We start from the raw sequence: 15611 nt of genomic DNA, 5'->3' as shown, positions 1-15611 counted from the left end.
GTGTAGAATTAGAATTATTTTTTAAGTGTATGGTAGAATTTACCAGTGAAGCTATCTGGACATGGAATTTTCTTTGTGTGCTTTGAACTAGGAATTCAGTTCTTTCATATTTGTGGGTTACTGAAGTTATCTCCTTCTTGGGTGAGCTTCAGTTTAGTAGCTTACATTTTTCAAGGATTTGTCTATTTCATCTAAGAGGTTTTTCTCTTTAATTTTAGCTGTTCTTGAGGGTGTATAGTGTTTTCTTAGTTTGTAACGCATTTCTATAGCAGACATTTTTCATATCTTTATTGGTCACTTGTGTATTCTTTAGGAAGTGTAAGTTTAAGTATTTTTGCCCATAAAAAAAATAAACTATTTATATTTGCAGAAAATTTGCAAAGATAGTTCAGAATGTTTCCATATAACTTTCATCCATTTTCCCCTAATATTAACCTCTTCTATAACCATGTTACATTTAACATTGTACAATATCAAACTAAGAAGCTAACATTGATATGTTACCATTAACTGTGGGCTTTATTCAGGTTTCACCAGTGTTTCCACTAATGTCTTTTTAAAAAATAACTAGACTTTATAACAGTAGTAGATTTATAGAATTATGACAAAGACAGTACAAAGTGTATACTCTGCAACCAGTTTCTCCTGTTATTAACATTTTACCTTAATGATACATTTATTATAATTAATGAACCTATACTGATAAATCAGCATTAACTTAAAATCCATGCTTTCTTCAAATTTCCTTAATTTTTACCTAATGTTCTTTTCTGTTCCAGAATCCCATGAAGAAAACCATATTACATTTAGTAGTCCTGCTTCCTTAGACTCTTCTTGGTTGTGAAAATTTCTCAGACTTTCATTGTTTTTAATGACTTTGACAGTTTTGAGGAAAACTAGACAGGTATTTTATAGAATATCCTGTGATTGGGATTTGTCTGTTGTTTTGCCATGAATAGCCTGGATTCACTGTTCCAGTATCCAGCCCAGGATACCACATTGTCTTCCTAGGCTTCTCTGATCTATGACAGTTTCTCATTCCTTCCTGCATTTAAATCGCCATTACTAATCCCTGTTGATATTTACCTTAACCACTACTTGCTTAAGGTGGTGTTCCCTAGGTTTATCCACTGTACTCTCCTTTGGAGTATTGTTTCCATACTCTTAATTTTTTTTTTTTTAAATTTTTTTTTTTTTTTAACGTTTATTTATTTTTGAGACAGAGAGAGACCGAGCATGAACGGGGGAGGGTCAGAGAGAGGGAGACACAGAATCTGAAACAGGCTCCAGGCTCTGAGCTGTCAGCACAGAGCCCGACACGGGGCTCGAACTCACAGACCGTGAGATCGTGACCTGAGCCGAAGTCGGCCGCTTAACCGACTGAGCCACCCAGGCGCCCCTCCATACTCTTAATTTTTTGAAAGCAAGATACTACGTCCAGCCTACACTCCAGTAGAGGGGACTTAGACTCCACCTTCTGAGGGAAGACTGCCTACATATGTTATTTAGAATTCTTTGTGGGGAAGATTTGTCCTGCCCCATTTATTTATTTATTCATCAGTATGGACTTTTATATATTTATCTTATACTTTAGGTTATAATCAAATACTGTGTTATTTATTTTCTTGCTCACCTTGTGACATTGAGAGCTCTTTCAGGTTGGCTCCTATATCCTTTTGACATGACTCTCTTTTTTATTTGTGTGCTTTTTAAAGCACTTTTAAAATTTCTGGCACTATATGATCCAGGCTCATCTTGTCTTTCCCCTGTTTCAACCCTGAATGAGCCATTTTTGCAAGGAGTCCTGTTCCTTCCGTTAGATAATGGTATTTAGAAACAAGATCTGGGTACTGGGTATGCTTGTGGCTACTGGGTTGTAACTGCTTCTAGGTCCTCGCGGTGGACAGAGCTGGTATACACAAGTATCTATATGTGTATTAAGCTAAACATGACTTCATATTGATACATTCAACTCTTAACAGCACAGAGTTCATTCTTCTACCTCAGTTTGTTTATTTGTAGTATCTTTATTTCTGTTAGTGAGAAACCTAGCTCCCATTATCTGTAATTTATTTCCTTATTTTTTCACTCCTAGTATACATGTAAAGTAGTTTCATGTTTTTTCCCCTTATTTTTTAATGGGATTTCTGTCTTCTTGTGTTGAGGTTTGAGAGAGGAGAGGGGAACAGAGAAGGAGGGAGAGAGAGGGGGAGAGAGTGTGTGTATACGTACACTTTTGCATGTGTGTTTGTATTTTTCTTTTTTTTTGGATACAAGTCCTTTTTTTGATATGCATGTTGGGAGTATTTTCTTACATTCTGTGGCTTGCCTTTTCATGTTCTTAATGATGCTTTCTAAAGAGCAAAAATTTATAAGTTTAGTGAAATACAGTGTGTTTTTTAATGTTATTTTATCGGTAGGGCTTTTTGTTTTCTTTATAGGGAATCTTGGACTAACCTAAAATCATATAAATTTCTTTAGTGGTTTTTTTTTTTTTTTTCCCCTAGAAGTTTTGTAGTTTTGGGCTTGACATTTAGACCTATGATCCATTTCAAACTAGTTTTTTTGTATGAGTTAATAAGTGAGGTAATTTTTTTCTATATGAATATGCAGCTGATTTACCATCATTTGTTAAAGAATCTTTTCTTTACTAATTTAATTGTTTTGAAATGTCTTTCTAAAGTCAGTTGACTAAATATGTGCTCATCTATTTCTGGATCTTCTGTTTGCTCCACTCATCTATATGTCTACCTTTCACCAATATCGAATTCTATTATAGATCCCTTGTTTTAAAACCATTTATGGTAAGTCCTCCAACTTTGTTCTTGTTATCAAAATTCCTGTGGGTTTTCTAGGTTCTTTGTATTTCCAAGTGATTCAAGGATCAATTTGTCCATTTCTACAAAAAAAAAAAAAAAGTCCTGTTGCAATTTTGATAAAGATTTGTAGATCAATTTGTGGAGAATTGCCATCTTAGCAACAACAGGTTCTCCACTCCATGAACCGGGCATATATTTCTTTCATTTAGATTTTTCTTTAATTCTTTCAATATCTTGAGAGATTTTGGACATCTTTTGTTAGAGCTATTCCTACGTAGTTTATGGGAGTTTTGGGGGTGCATTCTTGCAAATGGAATTGTTTTTGAATTTTTGTTTCTCATCTGTTTGTTGCTAGTATAAAACAATATAGTTCCTTTTAATTTATTAACCTAGTATCTTGTAGCCTTGTTATATTAATTTTTTAGTTCTCGTAGTTATTTTGTGTATTTATTGGGATTTTCTCTGTAAACACTCATACCTGCAAACTTGGACTGCTTTGTGTGCCTTTTTATGATTTATTTTTTGTGACTTATTTCAATAGCTAGAATGTACAGTACAATATTGAATAAAGGTGATGCAAGGGGAAATCCTTGTTCCCGATCGTAGGGGGAAATGAGTCATCCTTTCTTAATTAAACATAATGGTAGTAATGCCCTTTATTGGTGTTAGGAAGTTCCCTCCTACTCTCAGTTTCTGAGAGTTTTTATCACGAATGGATGTTGAATATTGTCAGATGCTTTTTCTGCATCTATTGAAATGACCGTGTGATTTTTCTCCTTAATTCTGCATACTTTAATTTCAGATGTTTAACATTACATTTCTGGAATAACTCTGAATTGGTTACAGTATATACTCTTTTTTTGTGTCTTGATAGATTTGATCTGGAAATAATTTAAGGGTTTTTTTGCTATATTTATTCGGGATACTGGAGCACAATGTTTTAAATTACTTTATCAGATTGGTATTAGGATTATGGTAGCCTGGTAAAATTAGTTGAGCACTATTTATTTTTCCTATTCCATCTTGGCTAGAAGCAGAAGTCCTTGCTTTTAATATTTTTAATATTTTCTAGTGCTCTGCTGAGATTTTATATCTTTTTATTCATTGTGAGAGTATTTTCCTTTTGTAGTACTTGGCTGAGATTTCATATCTGTTGATTCATTGTAAGGATATTTTACTTTTTCTCACTCAGCATATTTTTAATAGTGGCTTTAAAGTCTTTGTATGATAATTCTAACATCTGGGTCATCTCAGGGTTGCCATATGTGGGTTGTCTTTTCCCTGGAGAGTGAGTCCTGTTTTCCTGGCTGTTCATATATGGGGTAATACTACATATTATCCTGGACAATGTGAATATAATTGTGTGGATTCTCTGGATTTTGTTACTTTCTTCTGAAGAATATCGATTTTTTATTTAAAAAAATTTTTTTAAACATTTATTTATTTTTGAGACAGAGACAGACCATGAGTGAGGGAGGGGCAGAGAGAGAGGGAGACACAGAATCTGAAGCAGGCTCCAGGCTCCGAGCTGTCAGTACCGTAGCCCGACATGGGGCTTGAACTCGCGAACTGCAAGATCATGACCTGAGCTGAAGTCAGAAGCTTAACTAACTGAGCCACCGAGGCACCCCACAATGTTATTTTAGCAGGTAGTTACTTGGTTAGGTTCAAGCTGTCATGCTTGCAGTGGACATTGGCTCAGATTTCATTTAGTTCAGTACTTTTACCCTTACTCACAGCTAGCTGCTTTCTGTTTTGCCTCATGCATATGTTGTTTATGATTCAGAGGTTCAGGTTGAATTTAAACAGAATCTGGGGTGCCCATTCTCTTGCTTCCTTCATTCTGATTGCCTGATCTCTTTCCCCTGGCTCTTCTGGCTAGAAAGATAGTTGTCTTTCATTGGAGTTTGACTGCAGTCACCCTCAGGACAAAGCTACAGAAAAGGGGAAATTCACTCTGTATGTTGGTTGCTTGCACCAGGCTCTGAATCTCTCCAAAATTTACCTGTCACTGATCAATCTCCAGAATTCTCATGTAGCAGCTTTTTGTATTTTATCTGGAGCCTGTAGCTATTATTTAATCAGAGGACCAGTTTCTTAGGTGCTCATTCTCTTAACAGCAGAAGTAGAACTTGTATATGTTTTATTATTATATATCTTTTGCTTTATCTTCCTAGCTGGATCTGGGTTCTAGGTCTGATGTGGCCACTGTGTCTATGAAGTTAATAAATTGGATTATTTTCTTTTTTGTTAATGTTTATTTATTTAAAGTTTATTTAATTTTGGGGGAGAGAGAGCTTCTCATGCACGTGCATGAGAAGGGGAGGAGCAGGGAGAGAAGGGTGGACAGAGGATCTGAAGCAGGCTCTGCGCTGAAGACAGCCCAATCTGGGGCTTGAACACATGAACCGTGAAATCATGATCTGAGCTGAAGTCAGCGCTTAACCAACTGAGCCACCCAAGTGCCCCTGGATTAAGTATTTTCTAAGGAAATTTTTCCCCCTTTTTTGGTGGTTGAGTAGCTGTAAGTGCAATAGAAACAACCTAGAAATGACATTTAAAAGTAAATTTGTTCCCATAGCACAACTGCCATAGTTCTAAAGTTTTTTTTCCAGATTGTTAATTCTTTCCAGGTTTTGTGGGAAAACTAATATAGATGAGTGTGCCCTAATCTACCATGCTCAAACTTTTTAGTCTCAAGACTTCTTTATACTCTTAAAAATTATGAAGACCTCAGAGAACTTAGTGTGTATCTGTTGGTGATGCCTAGGTTAATAAAAGACAGATGGATTCTCACATTTATTTCGGCAGTCAGGCTGTGAGGATACCACAAATCTTAGAGTCTCTGGAAAGCTCCACCATACAGTTATGAGAAAATGAGAATGAAAAAGGGAGATAACAGCTTAGTAGTATTATGAAGATATTTTTGATCTCACAGACTCTGAAATGGTCTCAGAAACTCTCGTGGTTTCCTGGACCATGCTTTGAGAACATTTCGCCTCAGGCTTTTTAGCTCCAATGTGATCTAAAGAAAATTGTTTCCTTTAGTATGTCATTTACAAATTAGTCTGTCATTCTGAAATGAATCTTTGAACATTGCCTGTCATTGTCTTTGTAAATAGGAATGTGTGTGCTTGCAAATAGAGGAATCTACCTGTGATTTTCAGATCAGATACATGTTGTATAAAAACACTAAGATCCAATGAATACTTACCCATTGGAGATGCACATGTGACATTAACTAGGAGTAAACAGATAAATAGAACACAGAAACCCATTAGCAGATACTTATAGAACATTAAGGTCTTTGAGCACTTGTGTTAGATGAGTTAGAAAAGAAGCAGAACCAGATCCCACTTGGTCAGGTTTGTTTACTCTTCTCGTCAGAAATTAGAGCCATTGGTATTGAATTGGTATTGAATTGGTATTGAATTGGTATTGAATGACTTGATACAGTTCTGTAAATGGGCCAGTTTCTGCACATGGACCATAACTCAAACACACTGTAAACATGCCTTCCTGTATTAGTTTAGTATTTAGATGAACTTGTACCCTTGGTGCTTTGATTCTAGAAAATATTCCCTATTTGAGTGTGTACCCTGGAATAGAGCAGATTAACCCTCTGTGTAGGCATATCTGTGTTCTATGAAAAGTTGCTTCACTTTTTTTCTGTTGTTTCTTTTTTCCTCTGCCCAGGTAGAATTCGGTTTACATATTTTGTGGAAAAATACAAGTTACAAAAATTGAACACTTAACTCCTTTGTAAAAAAAAGGACTGTTTCCTAAGAATTTATGTATTTTTTCTCTCAGTGATATAAAACACCCTAGCCTGTCATGATCATACTATTGAATTATTAAAGAAATCCAAATTGTTTCTTGGTTCCTTTTTCTTTAATGATAAACAACCACACTGTCTTTGGTCTTTGTTTTTACATTTGGTTGACAGGGCAAAATGGCTTTTATCTCCATTAGACCCAAACTCTTAGAAAGCAGACACCATTTCTCATTCATTTAGGAGCACATAGTATGCCCTTCATAAATGTTTGCTTTGTTCAAGAAAAATTGCTTAGGAATGTTTCATATTTCATAGAGTTTTCCAGTCAAATATAATAATGATGATTGGAAATAAGCTGTTCTGCTTGTTTTCTTGGCTTGAATGTCTTTAACAGATGATCATGCCATCTGTTTAGAATCAATGTTTCAGAGATGAGGAAGAAAGCATTTTGGGTGAGAAACAATAGCCATAAAGTACTTTACACGCAACTGCCAGATCATTTTCCATGCCCATTGCTTCAACAAGGCGATACCATTACTCATCTCACTGAGTGCCCTTGCTTCTTCATTATCTTTGAATCAAATAGAGATGCTGACTTTATCTTTTAAAGTTTTCTACCAGCTTGGTAAAGCTATTCGGTTTATTTAATGAATAGTTGTTTTTTTTTTTCTCATTACAATTTTAATTAGTACATATCTTAGGAAGGAGATAAGAATTTACTAGGTACAGCCAAATATTACTATTGGGTTAAGATTTTATGGAAAATCATGAGAAGCATATTATTGACACTGTTGATAAAGAGCAGGAGAGGGGCACCTGGGTGGCTTAGTCGGTTCAGTGTCCCACTTTGGCTCAGGTCATGATCTCTTGGTTTGTGAGTTCAAGCCCTGAGTCAGGCTCTCTGTCGACAGCTCAGAGCCTGGAGCCTGCTTTGGATTTGGTGTCTTCCCTCTCTCTCTGCCCCTCCCCCGCTCACGCTGTCCCTATCTCTCATAAATAAATTTTAAAATATTTTTTTAATTAAAAAAAAGAGCAGGAGAGAAGGGCACATACATTCATAGCGCAGTAATTGTGTGTGAATACAAATGTGCAAGTACATGTATGTTCATGGTGGGGGCAGGATTTCAGATTTTATCTGGGAGGCAAATTCTGGCTTCCAAAGGTATTTGGATTAAAAAAGGGAGGCTGAGTAAAGTTTAGAGTGTGGTTTCATAGGTTTAAGTAGGAACTATTTTAATAGAAAGATAAGTTCACAAACTTACCTATTTAGCAAACTTAGTTGTATCTCTGGGAGAATGTGCCTGGGATTTGTTTTATTAAATGAACATTCAGTAAAATTGGCTTTTTTGAGGTATAGTTCTATCACTTTTTTAACAATGAGCTTTATTTTTTAGAGTAGTTTTAGGTTTATAGAAAAATTGTACAGAAATTATTTCCTTCTTCTCCCAGCTTTTTTTGTTCTTAACATCTCATGTACAATTGTTGAATCAATGTGAACACAATATTAATATTAATACAATACAATATTATTAACTTAAGTCCGTAGTTTACCATAGGTTTACTCTATGTTGTACAATTGTCTGGGTTTGGCAAATGCACAATGTCATGTATCCACCATTACAGTATCATGCAGTGTAATTTCACTACTTAAAAATCCCCTGGGCTTTACCTGTTCATCCTTTTCCCCCTCCCTCAGGAACCCCTGGCAACTACTGATCTTTTTACTGTCTCCATAGTTTTGCCTTTTCCAGGAATGTCATATAGTTGGAATCATACAGTATGTAGCTTTTTCTGATTGGCTGCTTTTACTTACAAACATGCATTTAAGGTTCCTCCATGACTTTTCATAGCTTGATAGCTTATTTCTTTTTATTGCTGAGTAATACTCCATTGTATGGATATACCACAGTTTAACTGTTGACCTATTGAAGTTCATCTGGAAGTTTGGGCAGTTATGAAGAAAGGTGCTATAGACATTCACGTGTAGATTTTTGCGGGGACGTAAGTTTTCAAGTCATCTGGGTAAATATCCAGAAGCATGATTGCTGGGTCATATAGTAATCCTGTGTTCAGTTTTGTAAGAAACTGCCAGACCATCTTTTAAAGTGGCTATAATGACCATTTTGCATTTCCACCAACAATGAACAGCAGTTCCTGTGGGTCCACATCCTTGCCAGCATTCGTATTGTCAGTGTTTTGGATACTTATTATTCTAGTAAACATATAGTGGTATCTCATTGTTTTAATCTGCAGTTCCCTGATAACATACGATGTTGAACATCTTTTCATATACTTATTTGCCATGTTTATATCTTCTTCAGTGAGGTGACAGTTCAGATCTTTCGCCCATTAAAAACAATTTTTTTTAATGTTTATTTATTTTTGAGAGGGGGAGAGAGAGCGCACGCGAGCGAGCAGAGGAGGGGCAGAGAGAGAGGGAGACACAATCTGAAGCAGGCTCCAGGCTCTGAGCTGTCGGCACAGAGCCTGACGCAGGGCTCAGACTCATGAACCACGAGATCATGACCTGAGCTGAAGTCAGCTTCTTCATTTAATTTATTCTCTTGGGGTTCACTAGCTTCTTTAATCTATAGATGTATTTCCTCTGCCTAATTTGGGAAGATTTCATGATTATTTCTATGAGTACTTTTTCACTTCTGCTCTCTTTCTCCTTTCCTCCCTGTACTTGATGATAATAGTATTAGATCTTTTGAAATAGCTCCACAGATCCCTTGAGACTCTGTTCATTTTTTTTTTACAGTCTATTTTCTCTCTCTTGTTTAAACTGAGTAGTTTCTGTTGCTCTATTTTTCAGCTTAAAGATGCTTCTCTCTGTTTCCTACATTTTGCTGTTGAGCTCATTTGTGAAGTTTTTTATTCCGCTGATATTTTCAGCTCTAAAATTTCCATTTGATTCCTCTTTACTGAAACTTTCTGTTTCTTTGCCAAGATGTTCCATGTTTTCCTCTGTTTCAGAGATGTCCTTAATTGTTACTGAAGCATTTTTATGATAGCCATTCAAATCTTTGTCAGGTAATTGTAACATGTCTGTCATCTCAGTACTGGCATCTGTTAATTATCCTTTTTCATTTACTTTGGCATTTTTCTGGTTCTTGGTATGAAGAGTGATTTTTTATTAAATCTTGTACATTTCGAGTATTATGTTACGAGTCTCTGGATCTTACATAAATCTGTTTTATCTGGCTTTTTCTGACACCTGTTTCTCTGGTAGGGAAGGGAGAGATGCTGTCTCATTACTGCCAGGTGGGTTTAAAAGTCCAGGCTCCTCAAGCAGCTTCAATTGACATCTAAGTGACAGGACTGCAGGGGAAGGGGGCGTCCTTACTTTTGGCCAGGAAAGGGAGTTCCAGCTCTCCACTAGACCTCCACAGCTACTGCTCTAGCTGGGAGGTGTAGGAGTGCCTTGATATTGTTCCCCACGTAGTCTTGCTGATATGCTGGATAGGGTGGCCTCATTAGCACTGTGTGGTAAGGAGATTTCTCACTCTCCAGTAAGCCTCCTCTGATACAATGCAGCAGGGAGGGAGAGGATTATCTCATTATTGCCCTAAGTCCAGGCTCCCCCTGTGGTATCCACTGAGACTATAGGGGGATTGGTTGGTTACTGCCTGAAAGGGGCAGAAGCCCCAGGTCCTTACTTGGCTTTCTCTGAAATCTGGGATATCGGAGCACCTCGGTTCAGCTTGGCAGGGATGGAAATCTACTTTTTGTTTCTATGGATTGGCCCAGTATGGACATTTCATATAAATGGAGTCGGTGGCCTTTTTAAACTGGCTTCTTTCAGTTAGCGTAATGTTTTCAAGGTTCATCCGTGTTGTAGCATTCATCAGTACTTCATTTCTTTTATTGCCAGATAATATTCCGTTGTACAGGATAGACCCACATTTTATGTTTCTGTTCATCAGATGACGGACACTTGGATTGATCCCACTGTTTGGCTGTTATAAATAATTCTATGAAAATTCATATTCAGGGGGCGCCTGGGTGGCGCAGTCGGTTAAGCGTCCGACTTCAGCCAGGTCACGATCTCACGGTCCGTGAGTTCGAGCCCCGCGTCAGGCTCTGGGCTGATGGCTCAGAGCCTGGAGCCTGTTTCCGATTCTGTGTCTCCCTCTCTCTCTGTCCCTCCCCCGTTCATGCTCTGTCTCTCTCTGTCCCAAAAATAAATAAAAACGTGGAAAAAAAATTAAAAAAAAAATTCATATTCAGGTTTTTGTATGGACATGTTTTCAATTCTCTTGGGTATATACATAGGAGTAGAATTGCTGGGTCCTGGCATATCTGTGTTTAAGTTTTTGAGAACTCTGTCTCTAAAAAAATAATTTTTGTCTTAATTGTACTGTGATTTCAGGAAAAAGGCCTGAGAAATTTTGTAGTGGTTTTTGGGTTCTTAGAAAGAACTGTCCCCAGACTTTAGGTTTATTCTTTATATTCTTTCCATTAAAATGGCAGGTGCTGATAATTAAGCTACTCGAGAGATCTGTAAATTAGGTGAATATTGAAGTGCTTTGAACCATTATTCATTTTGAAACACTGTGAATGTATAATGATTCATAGTTATGAGTTTTATATTCATAAATTTACCTGTGCTTTTCAATTGTTTAGAGAAAACAAAGTGAGTGCTTGCAATTAAAAATTTTGGTGCTTCGAAATGAACTGGAAAGACAGAAGAAAGCTTTGGGACGGGAGGTGGCATTACTGCATAAGAAACAAATTGCATTACAGGACAAAGGTGAGTAAAAATACCATACAAACAGCCAGCCCCCCATGTTCAGTAGTTGTCTTTTCTTCTTTCCATAGGCTCAGATAGTCATCTTGGTACAAATATGCTGATATAATTTTAAACATTTTTTTGGAAATATTTTGAAGTTGATACATACAGAAAAGGGTACAAATACACACACACACACACACACACTATATTTCAAAATTTCAAAATGAACACACTTACATAAGCAGCATCTCCACAGAGAAGCAGAGCATTACACGGACCCCAGAATCTTAGGAGCCTCCTCATGTTCCCTTCCATTCAGGACATCTCTATTCAGTCTGACCACTACCTTGACGTATTACACCCAAATGAGTTTTGCCTCATTTTGAGCTTTATGCAAGTAGAATCCTGTAATATGTACATTCTATGTGTTGGCTTCTGTTCAACATTTTGTTTGTAAGTTCCATCCTAACCTGCGTGTAATGTAGTCTTAGTTCATTCTTACTGCCCATAGTATTCCATTGTGTGAATAGAAGTATGTATTTATTCTGGTTTTTGGTAATTTCTAGTTTGGAGCTATTAGATAAAGCTTCCATGAACTTTCTAGTACATGCTTCTTTATGAAGATTTGTTTGTGCCTTTCTGTTGGATATAAACTTAGGTGCAGAATTGCATAGTCACAAGGTATGCATATCTTCAGCTTTAGTAGATTGTGTCCAAAACTTTTCCAAAGCACTTGCGTCCAGTTTACCTCCTCTCTACCCAGCAGTGTATCAGATGTCTTGTCCTATATCCTTGTCAGCACCTGGTACTTTCTGGCTTTTGCATTTTAGCTTTTCTGGACTGTCTCCTTGCAGTCTTAATTTTGATTTCTCTGAAAACTAATGAGGTTGAATACTATTTCATGTTTCTGCTGTCTGGGATAAACTCCTTTGTGAAATACCTGTTGAAGTCTTCCCCTCTCCCCACTGCCTTTTTTTTTTTTTCTTTTTTAAAGACAGGAATTCTTATATATTATAGATATGGATTCTTTGTTTGAAATGTTCATTAAAACTATATTCTCCCATTCTGTGGCTTGCTAGTTCATTCCTCAGTGATACCTTACGCGAACAGAAGTTCCATTTTATCAGTCTTTCCTTTTAGGTTTAAGACTTTTTGTGTCCAGTTTAGGAAATATTTTCCTATTTTAACGTCATAAAGGTGTTATTCTGTATTTTGTAAACACTTTACTATTTTACTTTTTACATTTATATATGTAATTCATCAGGATTTGATTTTTTGTATATGATGTCAGATAGGAGTCAAGACTTATTTTTTTCATACAGATAGCCCATTGACCCAGTACCATGTATTAAAAACATGTCTCCCTTGCACTGAAGGTTCACTTTTGCCGTGAATTGGTGGCCATGTGCTCACATGCCTGTTGCAGGACCCTCTGTTCCATTGATTTGTCTGTTTTTTTGCCATTATCTCACTGTTTTAATGTCTCTCATGTTATAAGTGGTCTTATTATCTGTTAAAGTTCTTCCACTTAGTTGTTCTTTTTCCAGATTACCTTTCTTCATCTTGGCAAGGTTGGAAATTTACTTTTTTGTCTTTATGGATGGGCCTATTCTGGATATTTCATATAAATAGAGTCTGTAGCCGTTAACATGACCAAAAAACAGGTCCCTCCCGTCCCAAGAACAAATTGTTAATCTTGTTCTTTTGCATTGCCTTATGAATTTCTGCACAGAAAAGGAAATCTAGCTACTATTTTGATTGGGACTACATTTAATATGTTTATCAATACAATTGGTGATCTTTAGACATTTTTAGAATATTGCGTCTTCCAACCCAAGAGAATGGTGTATGCCTTTGTTTATTAGGTCTTTACAAAACATTGAAATTAACTAATTGTTTTGTTTTGTTTTGTTTTTTTAATATGAAATTTATTGTCAAATTGGTTTCCATACAACACCCAGTGCTCATCCCAACAAGTGCCCTCCTCAATACCCCTCACTCACCGTCCCCTCCCTCCCAACCCCCATCAGCCCTCAGTTTGTTCTCAGTTTTGAAGAGTCTCTTATGGTTTGGCTCCCTCCCTCTCTTTCTTTTTTTTCCCCCTTCCCCTCCCACGTGGTCTTCTGTTAAGTTTCTCAGGATCCACATAGGAGTGAAAACATATGGTATCTGTCTTTCTCTGCCTGACTTATTTCACTTAGCATAACACTCTCCAGTTCCATCCACGTTGCTACAGAAGACCATATTTCATTCTTTCTCATTGCCACGTAGTATTCCATTGTGTATATAAACCACAATTTCTTTATCCATTCATCGGTTGATGGACATTTAGGCTCTTTCCATAATTTGGCTATTGTATGAAAGAAATTGTTAATACATGGGTATTTCCCATGATTCATTGAATTTATTTCAGCTTTCTGATGTTTTATGATACTATTGTAAATATGTTTAAATTTTATTTTCTACTTTTTTGCTGATCTATAGAAATACAATTGATTGTTTTAAAGTGATTGATTTTTATTATATGTGCAAATTCCTATATCCCATCCTGACTCAGCATGACTTATAAAGGCCTCGTATGACCCATGTCAGTCTGAATGCTTTAGCTATAAAGAACTTCTTTTAGTTTCTTCAATATGCTTCAGTCTGTCTTGCTCTTATTTAAGCCTCTGTTTAAATGTTAATGGGGTGTCGAGGCGGCTCAGTTGGTTGTGTGTCCAACTCTTGATTTTGGCTCAGGTTGTGATCCCAGTGTCCTGGGATGGAGCCCTATTGACATTTTCTCTCTCTCTCTCTCTCTCTCTCTCTCTCTCTGCCCCTCTCCCCAGCTCATGCATGCTCTCTCTCTCTCTCTCTCTCTCAAAAACCCCCACAAAAAATAACAATAAAAAAACACCAAAATGTTACTTTTTCTGAGAAATTTTTCACTGGCTGTCTTTCCTTTCTCTTCTTACCTCTACTAGACATACTACTGTGTGTTTCCATTGCATCCTGTGTTTTTCCATTATAGCATTCTAATTGTTCATTTTCCCCCCTCCTTCTAGACAGTCAGATCTCTGAGGGAAGAATTGCCCAAGTACTGTATTAAATACTCTTATATTCTTAGGCCATGGTACAGTGCTTGGGATGCAGTAAGCATTGAATAAATATTTGTTGAGTGAATGAATCATAGTCATGGTTATCAGTCTAGTGTCATGGGCGTCATTGCTAAAGGATAAAGACTTCCATAGCATCTAGCTTAGCATTCATTTGGAACAACCAATACTCTCATGCGAAACACTGTAGAAAAAAAACACTGTATATTGTTTGGCAGTGATTGCTAAAACTGTCTGCACTCCCGACACAGCTTGCATATCAGCCTTTACACAGCTTGCATATCAGCCTTTAGACCTGAGAGTCTGATGTGATAATGCCACTTAGTCATGAGATATTGTGAGCAAAGTCCATTTCTTGGAGTCTCTGTTGAATGACTCCAAATAAATAGACAGTTGTGTACAGACAAGAGCTGCTTTAGGAGGTCTCCTCTTCTGTGAAAAGGCATGTTTCTTTTGGTGCTTTGGAATTTTTATTCTAAAATTGCCTACCTCCTATAGCATGTGTTTCTGCATATTTTTTTTAAGATCATCAATTTTTAAAATGAAAACACTGTCAGGTTTTAGGAGGGGTTCAGGGTGTTTGCCTTTTTTTGATAGCTGTAATGTTTCAGTTACCAGACTTATCACTATATAGATATGATGTGATTTAATCACCACAATAGCTCTATGAGGTAAGTACTATGATTATTGACACTTTACAGTTGAGGAAACCCTAGGTCAGGGTCAGAGACATTAAATACCTTGCTTAAGTTCACACAGCTTATGGCAGGTGATGTCAGGATTAAAATCTATCGATTCCAAAACTCTCGTTCACTGTGTAATGCTACATTTTACCAGAAGTATGATGTATAAATCCTATGATAGAATAAAAATTCTAGCATATGGTAAAAGGATAGGGAGATGTAGTTCTTCTATTATCTTCCCAATTGTGTTTTTTCTTCTTATAATGATAGAGTGAAGTCCCAGGAAGTGTGTTATCAGCCTTTAAACAGGTGAACTTATAAACAGTGGTTTCTATCTGTCCCATTTAAAAGACTGAGTGTAAGAGGGGCACCTGGGTGGCGCAGTCGGTTAAGCCTCCGACTTCAGCCAGGTCACGATCTCGCGGTCTGTGAGTTCGAGCCCCGCGTCAGGCTCTGGGCTGATGGCTCGGAGCCTGGAGCCTGTTTCCGATTCTGTGTCTCCCT

At 36.9% G+C, this 15611-nt stretch overlaps 1 protein-coding gene across 3 annotated transcripts in view; it reads left to right on the top strand.

Annotated features, from left to right (window-relative positions):
* UVRAG (UV radiation resistance associated) overlaps positions 1-15611 on the top strand; it is a 302745-nt gene that overhangs the window by 135932 nt on the left and 151202 nt on the right. For all 3 annotated transcript variants that reach the window (XM_058690352.1, XM_058690351.1, XM_058690353.1), the window contains exon 8: positions 11221-11347. In XM_058690352.1, coding sequence (XP_058546335.1) covers positions 11221-11347 — 127 coding nt within the window. The remainder of the gene's footprint in view (positions 1-11220; positions 11348-15611) is intronic.

The sequence above is a fragment of the Neofelis nebulosa genome, chromosome 10 (assembly GCF_028018385.1).
Source record: "Neofelis nebulosa isolate mNeoNeb1 chromosome 10, mNeoNeb1.pri, whole genome shotgun sequence".
NCBI classification, from domain to species: Eukaryota; Metazoa; Chordata; class Mammalia; order Carnivora; family Felidae; genus Neofelis; species Neofelis nebulosa.
Note: the sequence above shows the minus strand (reverse complement) of the source record. Positions and strands in the feature narration are given on the sequence as shown.